The sequence below is a fragment of the Chlorocebus sabaeus genome, chromosome 19, assembly GCF_047675955.1.
Source record: "Chlorocebus sabaeus isolate Y175 chromosome 19, mChlSab1.0.hap1, whole genome shotgun sequence".
NCBI lineage: Eukaryota > Metazoa > Chordata > Mammalia > Primates > Cercopithecidae > Chlorocebus > Chlorocebus sabaeus.
Genome location: NC_132922.1, coordinates 7220400 through 7238950, shown reverse-complemented (window position 1 = coordinate 7238950; position 18551 = coordinate 7220400). Strand labels below are relative to the sequence as shown.

General features: G+C 43.1%; 1 protein-coding gene and 1 long non-coding RNA gene across 6 annotated transcripts in view; one reads left to right on the top strand and one right to left on the bottom strand.

The window, feature by feature from the left end:
* The window catches only part of EFCAB6 (EF-hand calcium binding domain 6), a 315225-nt gene that overhangs the window by 54336 nt on the left and 242338 nt on the right, over window positions 1–18551 (bottom strand). For 4 of the 5 annotated variants that reach the window (XM_038007346.2, XM_073006632.1, XM_073006633.1 and 1 more), the window contains 3 exons: window positions 16658–16828; window positions 6678–6873; window positions 2791–2982 (listed from right to left, as the gene is read on the bottom strand). In XM_038007346.2, coding sequence (XP_037863274.2) covers window positions 2791–2982; window positions 6678–6873; window positions 16658–16828 — 559 coding nt within the window. The remainder of the gene's footprint in view (window positions 1–2790; window positions 2983–6677; window positions 6874–16657; window positions 16829–18551) is intronic. The other variant, XM_007976025.3, reaches the window with a different exon arrangement.
* Window positions 6882–8132, top strand: LOC140709077 (uncharacterized). The gene is made up of 2 exons (XR_012089430.1): window positions 6882–7237; window positions 7505–8132. It is a non-coding gene; the product is annotated as an uncharacterized lncRNA (long non-coding RNA).

Below are 18551 nucleotides of genomic sequence, written 5' to 3'. Positions count from 1 at the left end.
AATGTTAGCTTAAATCATATGAAATTGTCAACATTCAACCATTTATGACTTTAAAAATGGTAATTTCATATAATCCAACCCAATAGAACAGAATTATTTAAAAAATATATAAGGGGCTGCTTTTAAGGTCAATAAAACGACCCCTACCCCTTGACTCCAGTTATTTTATTTCTTGGATCTTTCCTAAGGAACGAATCCAAAATGTGGATACAGATTTACATACAAAGTGTTCACTGTAAATAAGAGAGGCAAAAGCTGGAGGAAAACATCCTAAATGCTTAAAAATAAGGGCGTGGGTGGAATGTGATATAGACCTTTTAGCTGATGTTTGGGAAACCTTTAAGTGACATGGTACAATTTAACATTAAGTGAAAAAAAGCAGGATACATGAGTGTGTGTGTGTATATATATACACACACATATATATATATATTCATACGCTGTCATCTCCACTCTGTTAAAAAAAATGCATTAGAAATAGGAAAAAAGAAAAAAAGATCTCTAAGGCAGGATGGTGCTTAGAAAGAACACCAGCTCTGAAGGTGAATCCTCTGGCTTGCCACTTTGCTGAGCGCAGGTGGCTATTTGATTTCCGAGAGCATGTCTACTCCGCCTTCCCCAACGGGCAAGACAGTGAGATGAGAAAGTGCATGTGAAGGGCCCAGAGCTTAGTAGGTGCTCACTAAACGGTGGCCAAGGTTGTCCCTGTCATCATCCCCATCATCATGGGGTCTAGATTACTGCTATCCTTTTTTTTTTTTTTTTTTTTTTGAGACGGAGTCTGGCTCTGTAGCCCGGGCTGGACTGCAGTGGCCGGATCTCAGCTCACTGCAAGCTCCGCCTCCCGGGTTTACGCCATTCTCCTGCCTCAGCCTCCGGAGTAGCTGGGACTACAGGCGCCCGCCACCTCGCTCGGCTAGTTTTTTGTATTTTTAGTAGAGACGGGGTTTCACCGTGTTAGCCAGGATGGTCTCGATCTCCTGACCTCGTGATCCGCCCGTCTCGGCCTCCCAAAGTGCTGGGATTACAGGCTTGAGCCACCGCGCCCGGCCTTGCTATCCTTTTTTACATATATTTTTTGCATTGTCCCCGATGTCTCTCGTGAATATGTATTCCTTTTAAAATGACAAAACACACACACACATACACACACACACACAATCATAAAAATAGCGAGGGTCACTATAAAACAAGAGCAAAGACAAGCCACAGACCAGCAGAAGGTATTTGCAACCCACATGCCAACCAAGGGCTGAAAGCCTTTCAGGTCATTTGTAGACGACGAGACCTGAATAGCTGACAACCCATGGAAGTGTTTGACCTGACTAATGATCAGATGGCAGAAGTTAAAACATTTAACAAAACCAAGGGACAGCAGGGATGTGTAGTGTCAGGAACTCTCCTGTACCATGGGTAAGGCTGTACACTGGCACAGTCACTTAGAAGAACGGTGGCCGTTTCTGGGAAGTTGAACGTGGACCCGCCCTCCCATCAGCAGTTCCAGGCAGAGGAGCTCCAGTGTGTGCACACAAGGAGATAGGCACGGAAGGGGGACTGGTGCTTTTCTTGTAACGAAGGAAACTGAGAACAAGCTGCATGTTCGTTAACTGGAGGGTGACGACCGAATGGCACAATCATATATTCAGTTAATAGACTGGATTTTTGTTTTGTTTTTTTTGTTTTTTGTTTTTTTGTTTTGAGGCAGAGTCTTGCCCTGTTGCCCAGGCTGGAGTGCAGTGGTGCAATCTTGGCTCACTGCAACCTCCGCCTCCTGGGTTCAAGTGATTCTCCAGTCTCTGCCTCCTGAGTAGCTGGGATTACAGGTACCCGCCACCACACCCAGCTATTTTTTTTTTTTTTTTTTTTTTGTATTTTCAGTAGAGACAGGGTTTCACCATGTGGCCAGGCTGGTTTCAAACTCCTGACCTCAGGTGACCTGCCCACCTCGGCCTCCCAAAGTACTGGGATTACAGGCATGAGCCACCGACTTTTTATAGCAGCTTAAATGCATCAACTAAAGCCAATATATTAACATGGATAAATCTTAAATACATTACTATAAGCAAGAAAAAATAAGTGCAGATACAATATTCAATATCATATCACTTATATAAAGCTTAAAAATATGCAACACAATAGTGTATTTTGTTCAGAAACATCCATCTAAATGGCAAAAATGAAAAAAATCACAAAAACCACAGTGTTTAGGCACCTGGAGTCAGGCTTACAAATCAGCCCCACCACTCACTAGCTGGGTGACTGTGGATAATACCTTATGTCTCTGTGCTAAGGCCTTGTCTCTCAGCTGGGGATATTAATAGCTTGTATCTCACAGTGACCTCAACATGATTATGATTATACATGTTAATATATATACAAAGGACCAGAAATAGTGGCAGGTACACAGAAGACATGCTATAGTGTTTGCTGCTAGGATTCACCTCAAACCTGAAAAATGTTCATGCTCTTTGCTTTAGTAATCTCATTCCCCAGACCATCTTCTGGGATCTAAGACTCCTTAGAACTCTAAAACAACCAGAGAAAACAAGCTCCCAAACTTCTTTGAAAAATAAAATAAAATAAAATAATAAAAATTTCCAACAAAGTAAAGGATGCATATTCACCTTCTAATAGTCTGTAGAATTTATACCAGTGTTTCATTTAGAATGAGCTAATTTACATGAGGTGATTGCCAATTTATCTGACATGGTTCTAATCAATTATCCATTTTGTAAAAACTACTTTTAGCTCATTTTCAAAGAGATGCTTATGTGCTGCAGACGTTCTTACCTCCTCAAGGAAACAGCTAAAGTTCTGGAGAAAATATTTCCAATTTATATAGGGGGTTAGATGAATTCTTAGTTTCCTCAACAAATAATGATACTGATTGTCCGTTAGTTTGTGACAGAAATCCTTAAGAACTTGTCCAAATTCTGTAGACTTTACAAATCCTGTATCCTCTTTATCCAATGCAGAAAATGCCTAAAAAGAAAGAAAAGAAAAAAAGATGGCAAATGCTACTGTCAAATGAATACTTCTAAAACACTTTCCTTAAGTACCGTTTCTGCTGAATGCAAAGGAAGCCTAGTGTATAAAAGCACCTTGTAAATTCTAAATTACTAAATAAATGCACCATTATTGAAGGACTGAGACAAGTACGATATGAACGCAGTACGGGAGCTTATGAGTTCTAGAGGAAATTCGCCTTACTTGCTCCTATTTGGATGTGAGGAGGAAGGAGAATAAAGAGGAATCCTGGCCCAAAGCACCCATAACCGTCCTGATGGAAGCCTCACCCCTGCTCCCAGGATCCCTGTTTTACAGAACAGAGCAGAGAGTAACTTGTTCAAGCTCTCTTGGCCCTTACATTCTACTTCCTTTAAGTATTAATTAGTTGTAACAGGTCTCTCAAGGCAGTAGTCTGACTGTGGGAGCAGCTGGGAGGAGGGATCAGGGGACTACCCTGACCTCACCACTGTCCTTCACAGCAAGGCTTGTGCACGGCTGCTGTCCTTTCCTGAGTCTCGGCCAGACCCGAGTGGCCTCGCATCATGAGAAGCTACCCCAGGCCTGCACTGGAGCAGAGGGGGCACACATTGCAAATCCTACAGTAGAGGAGTTAAACTGAAAAAGTGCAAAAATGTGCTATAAAAAGAAAGCACTTTTTTTTTTTCCATCTGTCGAAATCAAATCATTCATTTTTATTGCACCGGGAAATCTGCATCCAGGGGTAGATTAAAATCTTTTTTAAAGGAAGAATTTAGAGTGCCTGCAAACCCCACACCCTTCTGATTAATTCTCATTCGGGGCTAATTAGGCACACCCCATTGGCCTAACAGGGTGATGGCATATGTGTAATCAAATTAACCTTAAAATGTCAGATAGCTTCACATTTTCATGTAGTCCGTGGTAACACGAGGTAGCTGTGTACAGTGGGAAGTCCCCTAGCCAGGAGTTGTTCTGGAAACCTGGGCTCTGCTGCCCACCGTAAGTCCTGAACCTCTCTAAACTTTAGCTTCTTCACTGTAAAGATGGACTTAACTCAGAGGGCAGGTGTAAATTTTCCTAAGTTTACTGGAAAATGCCCCCATCCAGGTACCTGGCCCCTGGGGATCTCAAATGTTAAGGAGAACGATCACAAGAATGAACACAGCCAATTGTGCCGCAGGGGCAGCGACAGCGGCAGGCTCGAGAGTGAAGAGGAGCCTTGTGTGTCGCTCAGCTGGCTGGGCCGCCCCTCCTCACCCCTTCCCTCCCCACTAATCCCTCACACCGGGACTCCGGAGCCCACCTTGCTTCCCTACACCAAGGAAATTGGGATGTGATTTACAAAAAAAAAAAAAAAGCTTAAAATAGATCTCAGGAATGGAGAGTGAGTGATTCCCACCTCCAAGAGTCTGATACCCTAAAAGGGTCACTAGCCTTGATTTCTTCAAAAGTCAAGACACCAAGGTCAATCCTCAAAAGAAGTCATGGGCAGTAGACAGCACATCTCAAGTAAAGATCTTCAGGACTTTAATTCTTCAAACCACCGGGATTTGGAAAAGGGCTGTGACAAATCCATTTCCCCTTCCTTCTCATGTTCCGGGCTCTGCTCCATAGTCCCTGTGTGACCCTGGGCAGGTTTATTCATGCTGAACCTCAGCTTCCCCTCCTATAGAGTGGAATCACGAGCCCCACCTTGCAAGGTTATGATCAAAGAGAAAAAGACTCATGAACTCTCATTAGGGCTTGTGGCCCCCAGCGCCCCGGGAAGCCCTCTAGAATGTGTGGAGCCAGGACTCTGTGATGTTAGAAGGGATGTTCACTGTGGGGATTGAGAGGTGTTGACTGGATCTTGCAGTCTGGGATGCTGTGGCTGTTTGGGCTCTGGGTGCTGGCTTCCCACAGGATGGTTCCAATGTGCTGCCTTGTTCATCTCCGATGCCTGCCCTCTGCAGACAGCAACTTCCCTTCTTGATGCTGACACATGGGGAAACTCACCTGGGAGCACTACCTCACCAGGAGGCTGGTTCCAAACACAATATCCAAGGACACCAGCACAGTCCACAGCATCATTACTCCACACACAACCATCATTCCATACATGTAGGCATCATTCCCTACACGCAGGCATCATTCCCTACATGCAGGCATCATTCCTTACACGCAGGCATCATTCCCTACATGCAGGCATCATTCCACACACACAGGCATCATTCCCTACATGCAGGCATCATTCCACACACACAGGCATCATTCCCTACATGCAAGCATCATTCCCTACATGCAAGCATCATTCCACACACACAGGCATCATTCCACACACACAGGCATCATTCCACACACACAGGCATCACTCCACACACACAGGCATCATTCCATTCATGCAGGCATCATTCCCTACATGCAGGCATCACTCCATTCATGCAGGCATCATTCCCTACATGCAGACATCATTCCACACACACAGGCATCATTCCACACACACAGGCATCATTCCCTACATGCAGACATCATTCCACACACACAGGCATCATTCCACACACACAGGCATCATTCCACACACACAGGCATCATTCCACACACACAGGCATCATTCCTTACACGCAGGCATCATTCTGTTCATGCAGGCATCATTCCCTACATGCAGGCATCATTCCACACACACAAGCATCATTCCCTACATGCAGACATCATTCCACACACACAGGCATCATTCCACACACACAGGCATCATTCCACACACACAGGCATCATTCCACACACACAGGCATCATTCCTTACACGCAGGCATCATTCTGTTCATGCAGGCATCATTCCCTACATGCAAGCATCATTCCACACACACAAGCATCATTCCACACACACAAGCATCATTCCACACACACAGGCATCATTCCACACACACAGGCATCATTCCTTACACGCAGGCATCATTCCGTTCATGCAGGCATCATTCCCTACATGCAAGCATCATTACACACACACAAGCATCATTCCACACACACAAGCATCATTCCACACACACAGGCATCATTCCTTACACGCAGGCATCATTCTGTTCATGCAGGCATCACTCCATTCATGCAGGCATCATTCCCTACATGCAGGCATCATTCCCTACATGCAAGCATCATTCCACACACACAAGCATCATTCCCTACATGCAGGCATCATTCCACACACACAGGCATCATTCCCTACATGCAGGAATCATTGTGTACACTGTCTAAAGCACCATGCAGATGGAAGCTGCAGAATGTCAGCCTACTCAGGTTGCTCCCGGAGGACTTCACAATGAAGTCTCTGTGCCACAGCCCGGCCCAGTTCAACCTCTTCAAGGCCACCTTGAGTCCTTCATCTCTGTGGGCCCAGTGCTTGGCTGCACTGAGAGCTCCCAGGATGTGCTGAGCCCGCTCTTGCCCAAGGGCCTCTATTTTCTATCTTTTTTGCCCAGAGTCCCATGACCTCACCCCAGAGTCAGCATTTCTAAATGCTGAGCGCTCCCAACTTGGAGAGCACATGCTGGGGTGGAAGAGTGGATACACATTTACTCACATAAAAGCTCTGCTCGTGGTTAACTAGACACCCCAAGGAGAATGAACAGAGATGGGAGGGGTTTCAGGGTGGGGCTGAGAGGTGTTTTCATGAATCAGGATGAGTTTTCACAATAAAGCACTTTCAGCCTGTCATACCGTGGACAAAGCCAGCTGGGAGGACTCAACTACTTCCTGGATCTTCCTCACAACCTCCTGTGGATTCAGCGTTGCAAAATTGATTGGCATGCTCTCTTCCTTTTCCTTGGGCTGAGCTCCTGTTGACTTGCTGTTCTCCACTGCTCTCAGGAAGTCGAGGTAATTGATGGAATTATCATGCCGGCTGACTCCCCAGCTTGTCCCAAAAGGAAGAAAAGAACATATTCATTTTAAAAGCCATCCTACTGCTTATTCATTCAACAAACAGTTGCTGAGCACAGAGCAACATGGCGTGGGGAAAATGAATAATTTTAAGACACCATTCCCCGCCCTGTAGGTGCAGACATGGTAGTTAGCTCTGCTATCAGGCAGGCACACACATTCTGCAATACAAGGACTCAGGGTGATAAGAGGTGACAGTGCAGTTCACTGACGGCCGGGGGCCACAGCTGCCTGGCCTGAAGACCTGAGGCATGAAGGGATAGCAAGGTTGGTGGCTTCGCAGAAGACGAAGGGAGATGTCTGCTGAGAATCCGGCCCTATGATGGGGGCACATGAAAGTATGTTGGATATGACATTCGCAGAGCAGTATCACGGGAAGATAAATCTGACAGCACCTCAAAGACAGTCTGGAAGTGAGACTGTGGGGTGGTGGCAGTGGCGGGAGAGTAGCAGTCTGGATGGGAGGCTCCTGGGGTCATGGAGGCCTTAACTAAGAAGGGCCTGGACTTAGAAATGGCAGTGGGATTTGAAAGAGAGGAAACATGTCAAAGACAGTGAAAAGAAGAAGAGGAAATGAGTAAGAAATATATTAAATTCTCTTTCAGGAGTGGTTGAAATGAAGTTGTCAAGCTGAAAGCAGTCAAAAGGTATTTTGCAAAACCTATCTAGCTGAGGATTTTCTCAAATAAAAATTCCACCTGCATCGATGGCTCAGCAAGGACATCCCTGTGGAAACAGAGGCTCCTTCATCCCCTTGACTCTGACACAGAAGAAATTACCTAAGTTCTGGAAGACTAAATTGTGAGGTAAAATCCAAAAGTCTCAGGGAACATATAGTATATCTATTAAAGATGCAAAATAATTCAAAGTAAAGTTTAATTGCATTCAAAGTTCACATTTCTGCAACTTAAATTCCTGGGGAATTGCTGGCACTTAAACACCTAAACTTTCTCTCAGCAGGACTGGGCTCAAGTGTCAACGTAGAAGAGCTTGGAATGCTGGTAAGCTGGAGAGAGAAGTTTCCAGTGATCAGATATCTGCTTCTAAAGAAGACGAGCCAAGAGCTGAGCTTTTCCAACCCACAGCTGCAGAGCCGCCTTGCACAGGCCCTGCATTGGGTCGGCTTGCATGATGGCGACATCAAGGAAAAGGACAATCAACACTATTTCATCAGCGGGAGAAATTGCCAACGTGGTATTAAAATGTAGTAATAAAATCATATGCATATGCTAATCTCAGTAGTATTTAGAAAAGTCTATTTTGGATCTAGAAAAGAATAATCTACATATAATTACAAATAACAGAGATGTTTATCATCAAGAGGTCTTTGAGAAGAAATAAGCAACTGTGCAATGGATCCTTATTAAGGTTTCAACGCATGAAAAAGTTGATCACCCCCATTGAAAGGTGGGCTTCAGATATCCCACAGTCCTTTTGTTGTTGTTTATAAAAGTATCAAGCCTATGTTTTAACAAGAATCTCTTATAATCATTTAGTTATCTGCTATTTTTCCATGATTTATTCATTGAATGCATATGAATTCTTGTTCAGCTGGAAATAGATTCAGCGAGAGGAGATCCTGTTTAAGGAAGAAAAAAACATATAAGCATTTGAGGATGAAATGGTCCTTCCTTTCTATACACACACACACACACACACACACACACACACACAGACACACACACACATACATACACACAGGCATCGGACTTCTCATAGTTCAAACACAATGGATCAATGTTTTCAAACTTTTAAGGGAATAATTTTCTTCTTAAGATTCTATGCTCAGACAATCCAGCAATGTGTGCGAAGAAGAATTTAAAAAGTTCAGTTTAATAAGAACTCAGAAAATTTACTTCCTGTCCACCCTTTCTTATGAGATTACTTCAGGAAGTACTCCAGCAAAAGAAGAATGTAAATCAAGAAATAAAGAGATGTGGGATATAGGAGACAGGGGATCCAACCTAGACAATAGTGGAGGCAGCACAGGATGCTCTTTGGATCACAGAACTAGAGCAGGAAAATGGTGGGGGGCGGGGGTAGGTTCTCAAATAGAGATGCCAGGGGAAAAAAACTCAAGAGAGGAGAAAGTGGAATAGAATGCTGGGGAAACCTGAAGGTCAAAAATAATGAACTTTATCTGAGCCCTGTTCTATAAAAAAGTGATGGTTAAATAAATCACCCCAACCTTAATGTCCCTAGATAAGTCTACTGCAAAGAACTACCTTTTCCCTATATGACTTAGAAAAGATTCATAGACGCCCCAAGGCTTACCTCTGATAGCAAGGACATAGACCCTCCAAATTCCCAGTCTCAGTCTCATAAATTATTAGCTGAACTGTTTGTTCCCACTGACTAGTCTGGACAAAATATCTGCTAACTGACCACAGTTTAGTTAAGCTACTCTCCTTCCTCCAGAACCTTGAACTTGGACCCACCTCAGCCTAAGCCAGCAACAGAATGTGGAATAGCCCCTCCCTAATAGCTCCTCAGGGACTCTGACCACAGGAAAGATGTTTCTTGCTCAGCTGTCTGGTCACACCATCTATTCATCTTACTCCCCATGCTTGGTTCTTTCTATCCTTGTTTACTCTTCCCTATTAAACAAAAGCCCTCTTCTGCTTGCTCTTTGAGATGCTTACAGATTTCATGGTTGGGGCATTCTCTCTATTGTAATAATCTTCCTCTCCCTGCTGCAATAGTCTTTTCAGATAAAATCTCTTTTACCTAAGTATGGATTTGTCTTTACTTGACAAGATAAAACAAAGGCAAATATCATAAAGAAAATAAAGAATAAATTAAACTCCAGGAAATAACCTATCCAATAAAATCATAGTATAGATATGAAACAAATTTAAAATATTGCTATGGTCTATTTGTGTCCCCCCAAAATTCATATGTTAAAATATTAACTCCTAAGGTAATGACCTTTTAGCAGGTGAGTCCTTTGGGAGGTGATTAGTTCATGAAAACAGAGCCCTCATGAATGAGATTAGTGCCTTTTATGAAAGAGGCCCCAGAGAGACCTTTGTCCCTGCTGCCACATGAGGTTACAGTGAAAAGACAGACATCTATGATCCAGGACATTTTCAGCAGACACTAAATCCGCTGGTACCTCGATACTGGACTTCCTAGCCTCCAGAACTGTGAGAAATGAATTTCTGTTGTTTATAAGCCACCCAATTTATATTTTTTTATGGCAGCCTAAAGGGACTGAGACAAATGTGAAATGATTTTCAGCAATTGGTGTGATCTACAAGAGAATCTATTTGATACTAAGGCTAGAGGCTCAGGGATCGTACAACTGGAAAACAAGCTAGTTTTCTTTCATTACCTGACACTGAACAATATTTACATAGTTATAATAAAATGGTATTTAATAGTTTTCAAGTTTTAGAATCAACCTATGAACCAAGCAGGGAGGAACTAGTTGTGGCTGCGGGACAGAAGGTTAAATCTAACTACCTAACCAAAGGAAAAATCAAAGTGTAGCTGCCAAAAGGTGGACGTGGAAGGAGTGGGGAAAGTGGCAGAGAGAGGAGGAGAAGAATTGAGGTCATGGGGCAAAATGTCACCCTGAAACCTGGAGACACAGGCACATGCAGAGAATCACAGCTGGGGCCTGTTTTCCTGGAGCAAAAGCCTTTGGAGTCACAGGCTGGCAGGAATACTTACATGGTAATCGTGGCAAATTGGTAGAAACTGAGTGTGGACTAGTGTAAGAGTAAGAAATTCTGGGGGCCCAGTCTTAGGTACCTCCCCACCCCCACCACCACTTTCATGGGCTTTAACTTCAGGAGTCTCACTAGCTTCAGGAGTCTCACTAGCTTCTGAGTGAAGATCTGAGAAAGATCCCCTCAGGGTTCTGGTAGGGGAAGGGGAAGAGCAATCCTGGTGAAATATGTCCTGAGCCTTCTCTATAACTACTTTCCAAGGGAAAAGACTTTTTGAGAGCCTTATCTTAGCTTTGGGGGAAGGACAATCAGCCAACTCCAGCCCCCTCTAGCATTCCTGTTTCACCTAAGCAGAAAAAACTCAATAAATATTTCTAAAGGTTGCAGCCCATGGACTCAGCCCACTAAAAGACAGAAATGTAATCATAAAACTATAGAATGTTTCCCCTCCCCAATATTTTACCACCACATCAACCCAGCTCTAGTGAAATAATAATGGATTACAACGGAAAGAACTGCAAAACACCTAGTCTATTTAAGAAGGAGCTCCTAAGGAAACCCATGAAAACAGGAGAGGAATAAACAAGGATGCTGGAGGAAATTGCAGCCTTTGCACCAATAGCTACAGCAAACATTAAACACATCCTAACTCCCAGCCAAATGCACATAAAATCTCTAAAGGCCTATATACCTCAGTTCCTGTCTGGCTTTTAACAACAACAAAAATTACAATGCATATAAAGAAAAGGCACAGTATGAAGAAACCAAGCAAGCTGCAAAAGCAGACTCATATATGACACATATTTTGAAATTATCAGACAGGGAATTTAAAATAACTATGGTTAATATGTAAAGTGTTCTTATGGAAAAAGTAAACAACATGCAAGAACAAGTGGGCAATGTAATCAGAGATGGAAACTCTAAGAAAGAATTAAAAGAAAATGCCAGAAATTTAAAAAAAAAAAAAAAAAACCACTGTAACAGAAACGAAGAATGGCTTTGATGGGCTCATCAGTAGACTGGACATGTTTGAGAAGAGAATTAGTGAGTTTGAAGTATGTCAGTAGAAACCTCTCAAAATGAAATGCAAAGAAAAAAAGAAAGGGAAGGGGTGGACAGGACAATATATCCAAAGACTGGGGTAAAATTTCAAAATGTGTAACACTTGCATCATTGGAATACCAGAAAGAGAAAGAGAAATAAGCAAAGAAACAAAACAAAAGAACAAACAAAAGCAAAAACAAAACAAAAACAAAAACCCACTTTAATTAATAATGGTAGAAACATTCCCCAAATTAATGACAGACAGCAAATCACAGATCCAGGAAGCTCAGAGAACACCAAGCAGGACAAATCCCCCCAAATCTATACCTAAATATACTATATTCTTTTTTTTTTTTTTTTTTTTTTTTTTTTGAGACGGAGTCTCACTTTGTCGCCCAGGCTGGAGTGCAGTGGCACAATCTCGGCTCACTGCAAGCTCCGCCTCCCAGGTTCACGCCATTCTCCTGCCTCAGCCTCCGAGTAGCTGGGACTACAGGCGCCAGCCACCTCGCCTGGCTAATTTTTTGTATTTTTAGTAGAGACGGGGTTTCACCGTGTTAGCCAGGATGGTCTCGATCTCCCGAACTCGTGATCCGCCCACCTCGGCCTCCCAAAGTGCTGGGATTACAGGCGTGAGCCACCGTGCCCGGCCCTAAATATACTATATTCAAACTGGAGAAAACTAAAGACAAAGAGAAAATCTTGAAAGAAGCCAGAAAATCTTAGGAAAATACCCTTATCTATAAAGGAACAAAGATAATGAATTATAATACATCAGGCTTCTTGCCAGAAATCATGCAAGCAAGAGGAGAGTGGACTGAAATGTTTGAAGTGTTGAAATATTTCAACAGCTTAAACCTAGAATGCTAAATCCAGTATTCTCTGTCAGAAATAAAGGAGAAATAAAGCCTTTCTCAGACAAACAAAACTGAGAGACTTCATGACCAGCAGCCCTACCCTTCAAGAAATGTAAAAAGCCATTCTTCAGACAGAAGGAAAATCATACAGATCTACATCAAGAAAAGAAGGGTGTCAGAGAAGGAATAAGTGACGGTAAAATAACATCTTTTATTTTCTCACTCTGAGTTGATCAGTGGAGTAATAATAACCACCATGTGTTGGGTGATTGAAGCACACAGGTAAATGAATGCCAGCCACGTTATCAGGCACAGAAGGGAGAAACTGGAAATACCCTTTTATAAGTTTTCTGTACTTCCCACTAAGTTGTATTGTGTTACTTAAAGGTGGGCTTAGGCTAGCTCTAAATGTATACTGCAAACTCTTGAGCAAACACTGAATTTTTTTTTTTTTTTTTTTTTTTTTTTGTGACATGGTCTTGCTTTTTTTGCCCAGGCTGGAGTACAATGGTGCAATCGTAGCTCACTGCAGCCTTGAATTCCTGGGCTCAAGGGATAAAAAATGTTTTAAAGAGGAAAGGGGCCGGACGCGGTGGCTCACGCCTGTAATCCCAGCACTTTGGGAGGCCGAGGTGGGCGGATCACGAGGTCAGGAGATTGAGACCATCTTGGCTAACACGGTGAAACCCCGTCTCTACTAAAAATACAAAAAATTAGCTGGGTGTGGTGGCGGCTGCCTGTAGTCCCAGCTACTCGGGAGGCTGAGGCAGGAAAATGGCATGAACCTGGGAGGCGGAGTTCGCAGTGAGCCGAGATCGCGCCACTGCACTCCAACCTGGGCCACAGAGTGAGATTCCATCTCAAAAAAAAAAAAAAAAAAAAAAAAAAAGAGGAACGGGGTGCTAACATTCTTCCCCTTACACAGTAAGGGACATAAAAGTCATGCATTCTGTCAGCGCAGCAAAATTATATAGACAGAAATAGGAGTCAGAGGAGGCAAGTGGCTCAAGTTGTTTCAGGGTAAAAGTGCACGAGAATAAGACTTCCAGTCAAATACAGTGGCTTGAACACACATATCTAGTTCTGTTACCACTCAAAACTCTTCTAAAACGACAGAAAAGGGAGTTTTAAAAGGTATAAAACAGTGGTTTTCAGGGTGGGGTGCAAGAGTCCAGCAGCATCAGCATCGCCTGAGCCCTTGTTATGAATGTACATTCCCAGGCCCCACTGAATCAGAAACTTTGGGGGAGGGGCCCAACAATCTTGAGTTTTAACGAGCCCTTGCAATGATTCCGATGCTTGGAGTTTGCTGGCATAAACTCCTAAGGACTAGGAGTATGTGGAAGAAGAAAACAGCTGCTGGAGAATCTACAGGTAATGGGAATAGATGTATCAGAATCCAAGAAATTACTTTATAAAACAAACAGAGGGAATGTGGAAGAGAGAAGATCTGATATGCCCTGCAAATACCCTCAGAGGCTCTGGAACTGATGATATCAGGTATATCTAGAAGTGGAGCTCAAGGAAGAGTTAAAATAGGGTTGATTAAAAGACTGGGAAGCAAGCAGACCCCAGACCTCTCGTCAGACTTCACGTGTCTGGGTGCCTGTCCCTCCCAACCCTAATGGGAGAATATACCTAGAGGTATATTCTCTGGAGATGCTGTTTCTGAGCAGGAGGGCATCTGTCTGAGTCCAAGGTAGGGAGGGTTCTTAATGAAAAGGGGAGGATTAATAAAAAGTATATACACTGACTGTTAATATATAATATAAATAAAAGTATATATACTGACTGTTAGTTTCCTATGGCTTTGTAACAAAATAGTACATATCTGGTGGCTTAAAGGAATGCACATTGATTCTCCTACAGTTCTGGACACCAGAATCTAAAATGAGTTCCCTGTTGTCGGCAGGACTGTACTCTCCCTGGAGATTCCAGGAGAGAATCTGTTCTTTGCCTCTTCCAGCTTCTGGGGGCAGTTGGCAGCCCCTGGCTTGCGGCCACATCACTCCACTCTTTGCCTCCCTGGTCACATGTCCTTCTCTTTGTCTGTTTCAAATCTCCCTCTGCCTCCCTCTTACAAGCACACCTGTGATGGCATTGAGGGCCCATCCAGATAACCCAGGCTCATCTTCCCTTCTCCAGGTCCTTAGCTTAGTTGCATCTATAAAGATCCTTTTTCCGAATAAGGTAATGTCCACAGATTCCAGAAATCGGGACCTGTATATCTCTGGGAGGCATGATTCAGCTTACCACAGTGACTGCTGAAATATCCAGCCTTCTGTGCCCAGTCAGTTCCTAGTGTTGACATCAGAAGACCAAAGAGTCTTCTCTCATTGGGTTGCCCAATTAGCAAACAAATAAACAAATCATCACACCAAATCTACAGGGATACATAGTTGAATTAGAATTTCAGATAAACAACAAAATTTTTAGTATAACTCAAATATTACATGAGACATACTTATATTTAAAAATTATTGCCTATCTGAAGTCCTAATTTAACTGACCATCTTATATTTTATCTGGCAAGTCTATTCTCTGGCAAATCTGAAAAGGCCAAACAAAAAGTTTTAAAGATACTGACACTGGGGGCCCCTCAAGAAAACTTCAAGTCAGATTACCATACAGTTCAATTCAAAGTCAGCAAGCTCCACCTATCTGGGTAGAACTTCTAATCTGCAACTCAGTACCCTGTCCTCCACTCTTAGTATGGACATATTTTTGAAGAAAATATCCAACATGAATAATAGATTTAAAAAGCAACACTGAGGAGACACTTACTTGCTAAAGAAAACTTTTTAAAAAAGCCTATTGTTAATACCTTCAGAGAAATGAGACAGTGCATCCATGAAACAAGAGCAGGATGTTATAAAAAAGGAACACACAGAGAACTAAAATGAGCTCTAGTAATTAGAAATATAAGTATGGCAGCAGAAACAAAAATCTCAAAGAAGGACTGGGAGCTAAAATTGAGGAAATCTCCCAGAAGGTAAAGCAGAAAGAAAAAGAGAAAGGAGAAAAAAAGATTTAAAATAAGTAAGAGAACAGTCCAGGCAGTTCAACATTCAATAACAATAGGAGTTTCAGAAAGAAGAGAACAGGGGAGGAATTTATTAATAAAATAAGTCAAGAAACTTCCTAAGAATTGAAGAACATGAAAAGGGCAATCTTCAAGAAGATGAAGCTGACAGATTAGCTGATATGTCTCCATGGATTGGAAAGAGATTAAGTTGGGGATTTAATTAGTAGGAGAATAAGTACATAGGAAACTAAATGAACAGAAGAAACAGGATAATTTGACTTCAGGGAAAAAGTGCTATGTAGAAAAGAAAAGTGATGAGCTAGTCATAGCAATGTAGATCTAGGATGTGGAGCGAAGCAAAACTGACACAGCAATACGACAGGCATGTGGTATGTGGAGGTAAGCTTTCGTGTGTCTCCATGGGGTAATGGAGGCTGAAGGGGGTGAGACGGTTGGTGGCATGGGATGAGTGGACAATAGTTAAACCTACATTTTCTTGGTAGTAAGTCAATATAAACTGCTTAAAAGTGAAAAATCAAGAAGTCGCAATATATACCTGTCACTTAGAAGTAGGGACATCCAGCTGGGCATGGTGGCTCACACCTGTAATCCCAGTACTTTGGGAGGCCAAGGCGGGCGGATCATGAGGTCAGGAGATCGAGAGCATCCTGGCTAACACGGTGAAACCCCATCTCTACTAAAAATACAAAAAACTACCCGGGCGTGCTGGTGGGCACCTGTAGCCCCAGCTACTGTGGAGGCTGAGGCAGGAGAATGTCATGAACCCGGGAGGTGGAGATTGCAGTGAGCTGAGATCGTGCCACTGCACTCCAGCCTGGGTGACAGAGCGAGACTCCATCTCCAAAAAACAAAACAAATAAACAAACAAACAAACAAACAAAAAAAACCACTAATGTTAAGAAATGGTGGCACTGCTGCTAAGACACATCAGGAAAAGTTATGCATTTGTCAGAGTGCTTTCTTTTATTGCTTTGGGTGGACTCAAACCCATTCTAGTGTAACCCAGCCAACAGGAAGACATGGAGGATATTTTCATCTCAGAAGGCTGTTTGGGAGGACATACAGAAGAAACAAAGGCAATTCTCCAGTATGTTTTTCAGGGCTGTGAGAAACATATTTAACCTAGGCAAAAAAGACCTGTTTAGCAGATTGGTCAGCTCCCCTTCCGTAAGAGAACAGCCACATTCTTCCAGCACCTTCTGCATCTTGCATATGGATATGTAGTTGGTTTTGGATTTATCGATTTTGGTGAATGCTTTGCTGATATCTTGATAGCAGTCCACAAGCTTATCCCTGAAAGAAAGTACACTGCAGATATGCCCTAAAATCAGGAAAACAAATAACTCCTTTAAAGCAAACATTTCATGATTATTCTAATGCAATGAGCCGATGGCTCATCTAAGAACTAATTTTGAAGATGTTTTACAGCCTCAGCGTAACACTGACATTAAAAGATATCCCGGAAAAATTGTAAGTCCGTATCATTATCATTTTGTTATTACCATCATTAGCAAAACCACGCTAGAGAAAGTACAGCTTTGTCTTTGTACTAGAATTGATACTTTAAAAATGGAACCAAGAATTGAAAAAGCCAGTGATTTTACATACAGACATGTGAAATACGCCCTCTTTCTCAATAAACACCAACTGAGCACCCATGACGTGCCAGATGCTCCTGTAGGTGTTGGGACATGTCTAGTGAATCAAAGGGGCATCCCTAGAAGGATTTCCATTCCAGTAGTGGGGAGACAGACAATAAACAGAAGATAGAAGTACAGCACGGTGGGACAGTAGGTTTACAGGCAAAAAAAAAAAAAAAAGACAGTAGGTTTGTAGATTTGTAGGCTTACAGGCACTTTGGCTGTAGGCTCTTTTTCTTCAGCAAAGACTGGGATGCAAAAGAGTCAGCCAGGGACTGGAGAACAGCTAGCGCCAAGGCCCTAAGGAGGAGTGGAGAAGGGCAGCGAGAGAAGAGTGTGGAGATGGACGGGGCCTTGTCGGTGCTAGGGCAAGGAAGTGCCAGAGACCCTGTTTTTTTTTTTTTTTTTTTTTTTAACCAGCATTTTTATTATTAAGAAACAGTCATCATGTGGTGTGCATCAATGGGCAAATCAAGGGCCATGTAGTGTCAAAGACCCCCTGGTATTTTGTTTTGTTTTTGTTTTGAGATGGAGTCTTGCTCTGTTACCCAGGCTGGAGTGCAGTGACGCGATCTCGGCTCACTGCAACCTCCGCCTCCTGGGTTCATGCCATTCTCCTGCCTTAGTCTCCCTAGTAGTTGGGACTACAGATGCCCACTACCACGCCCGGGTAATTTTATGTATTTTTAGTAGAGACGGGGTTTCACTATGTTAGCCAGGATGGTCTCGATCTCCTGACCTCGTGATCCTCTCGCCTCGGCCTCCCAAAGTGCTGGGATTATAGGCTTGAGCCACCACATCCAGGCAACCCCGTTTTTTTGTTTTTGTTTTTTTTTTTTTTTTTAAACTAGGCTTTTTATTATTAAGAAACAGCCACTGACCAGGCGTGGTGACTCACACCTGTAATCCCAACACTTTGGGAGGCCGTGGTGGGTGGATCACGAGGTCAGAAGTTTGGGACCAGCCTGGCCAACATGGTGAAACCCCATCTCTCCTAAAAATACACAAAAATTAGCCGGGCATGGTTGTGGGCATCTGTAATCCCAGCTACTAGAGATGCTGAGGCAGGAGAATCGCTTCAACCTGGGAGGCAGAGTTTGCAGTGAGCCGAGATCATGCCACTGTACTCCAGACTGGGCAACAGAGCAAGACTCTGTCTAAAAAGAAAAAAAAAAAAAAAAGAAAGAAAAAGAAAAACAGCCACCACATGGTGTGAATCCATGGAAAAATCAAGGGCCGTGCTGCCATCTCAAGTATGCACTCACATGTGACCTCTCAGCCCTGCAAGGCGGTGTCATCAGCCCTACTTTCTAGGCCAGGAACAGGACAGCATGAGAGCCCAGGGCGGAATCAGGACAAGACCGGGCCTTTCACTCACAGTGAGGGAGACA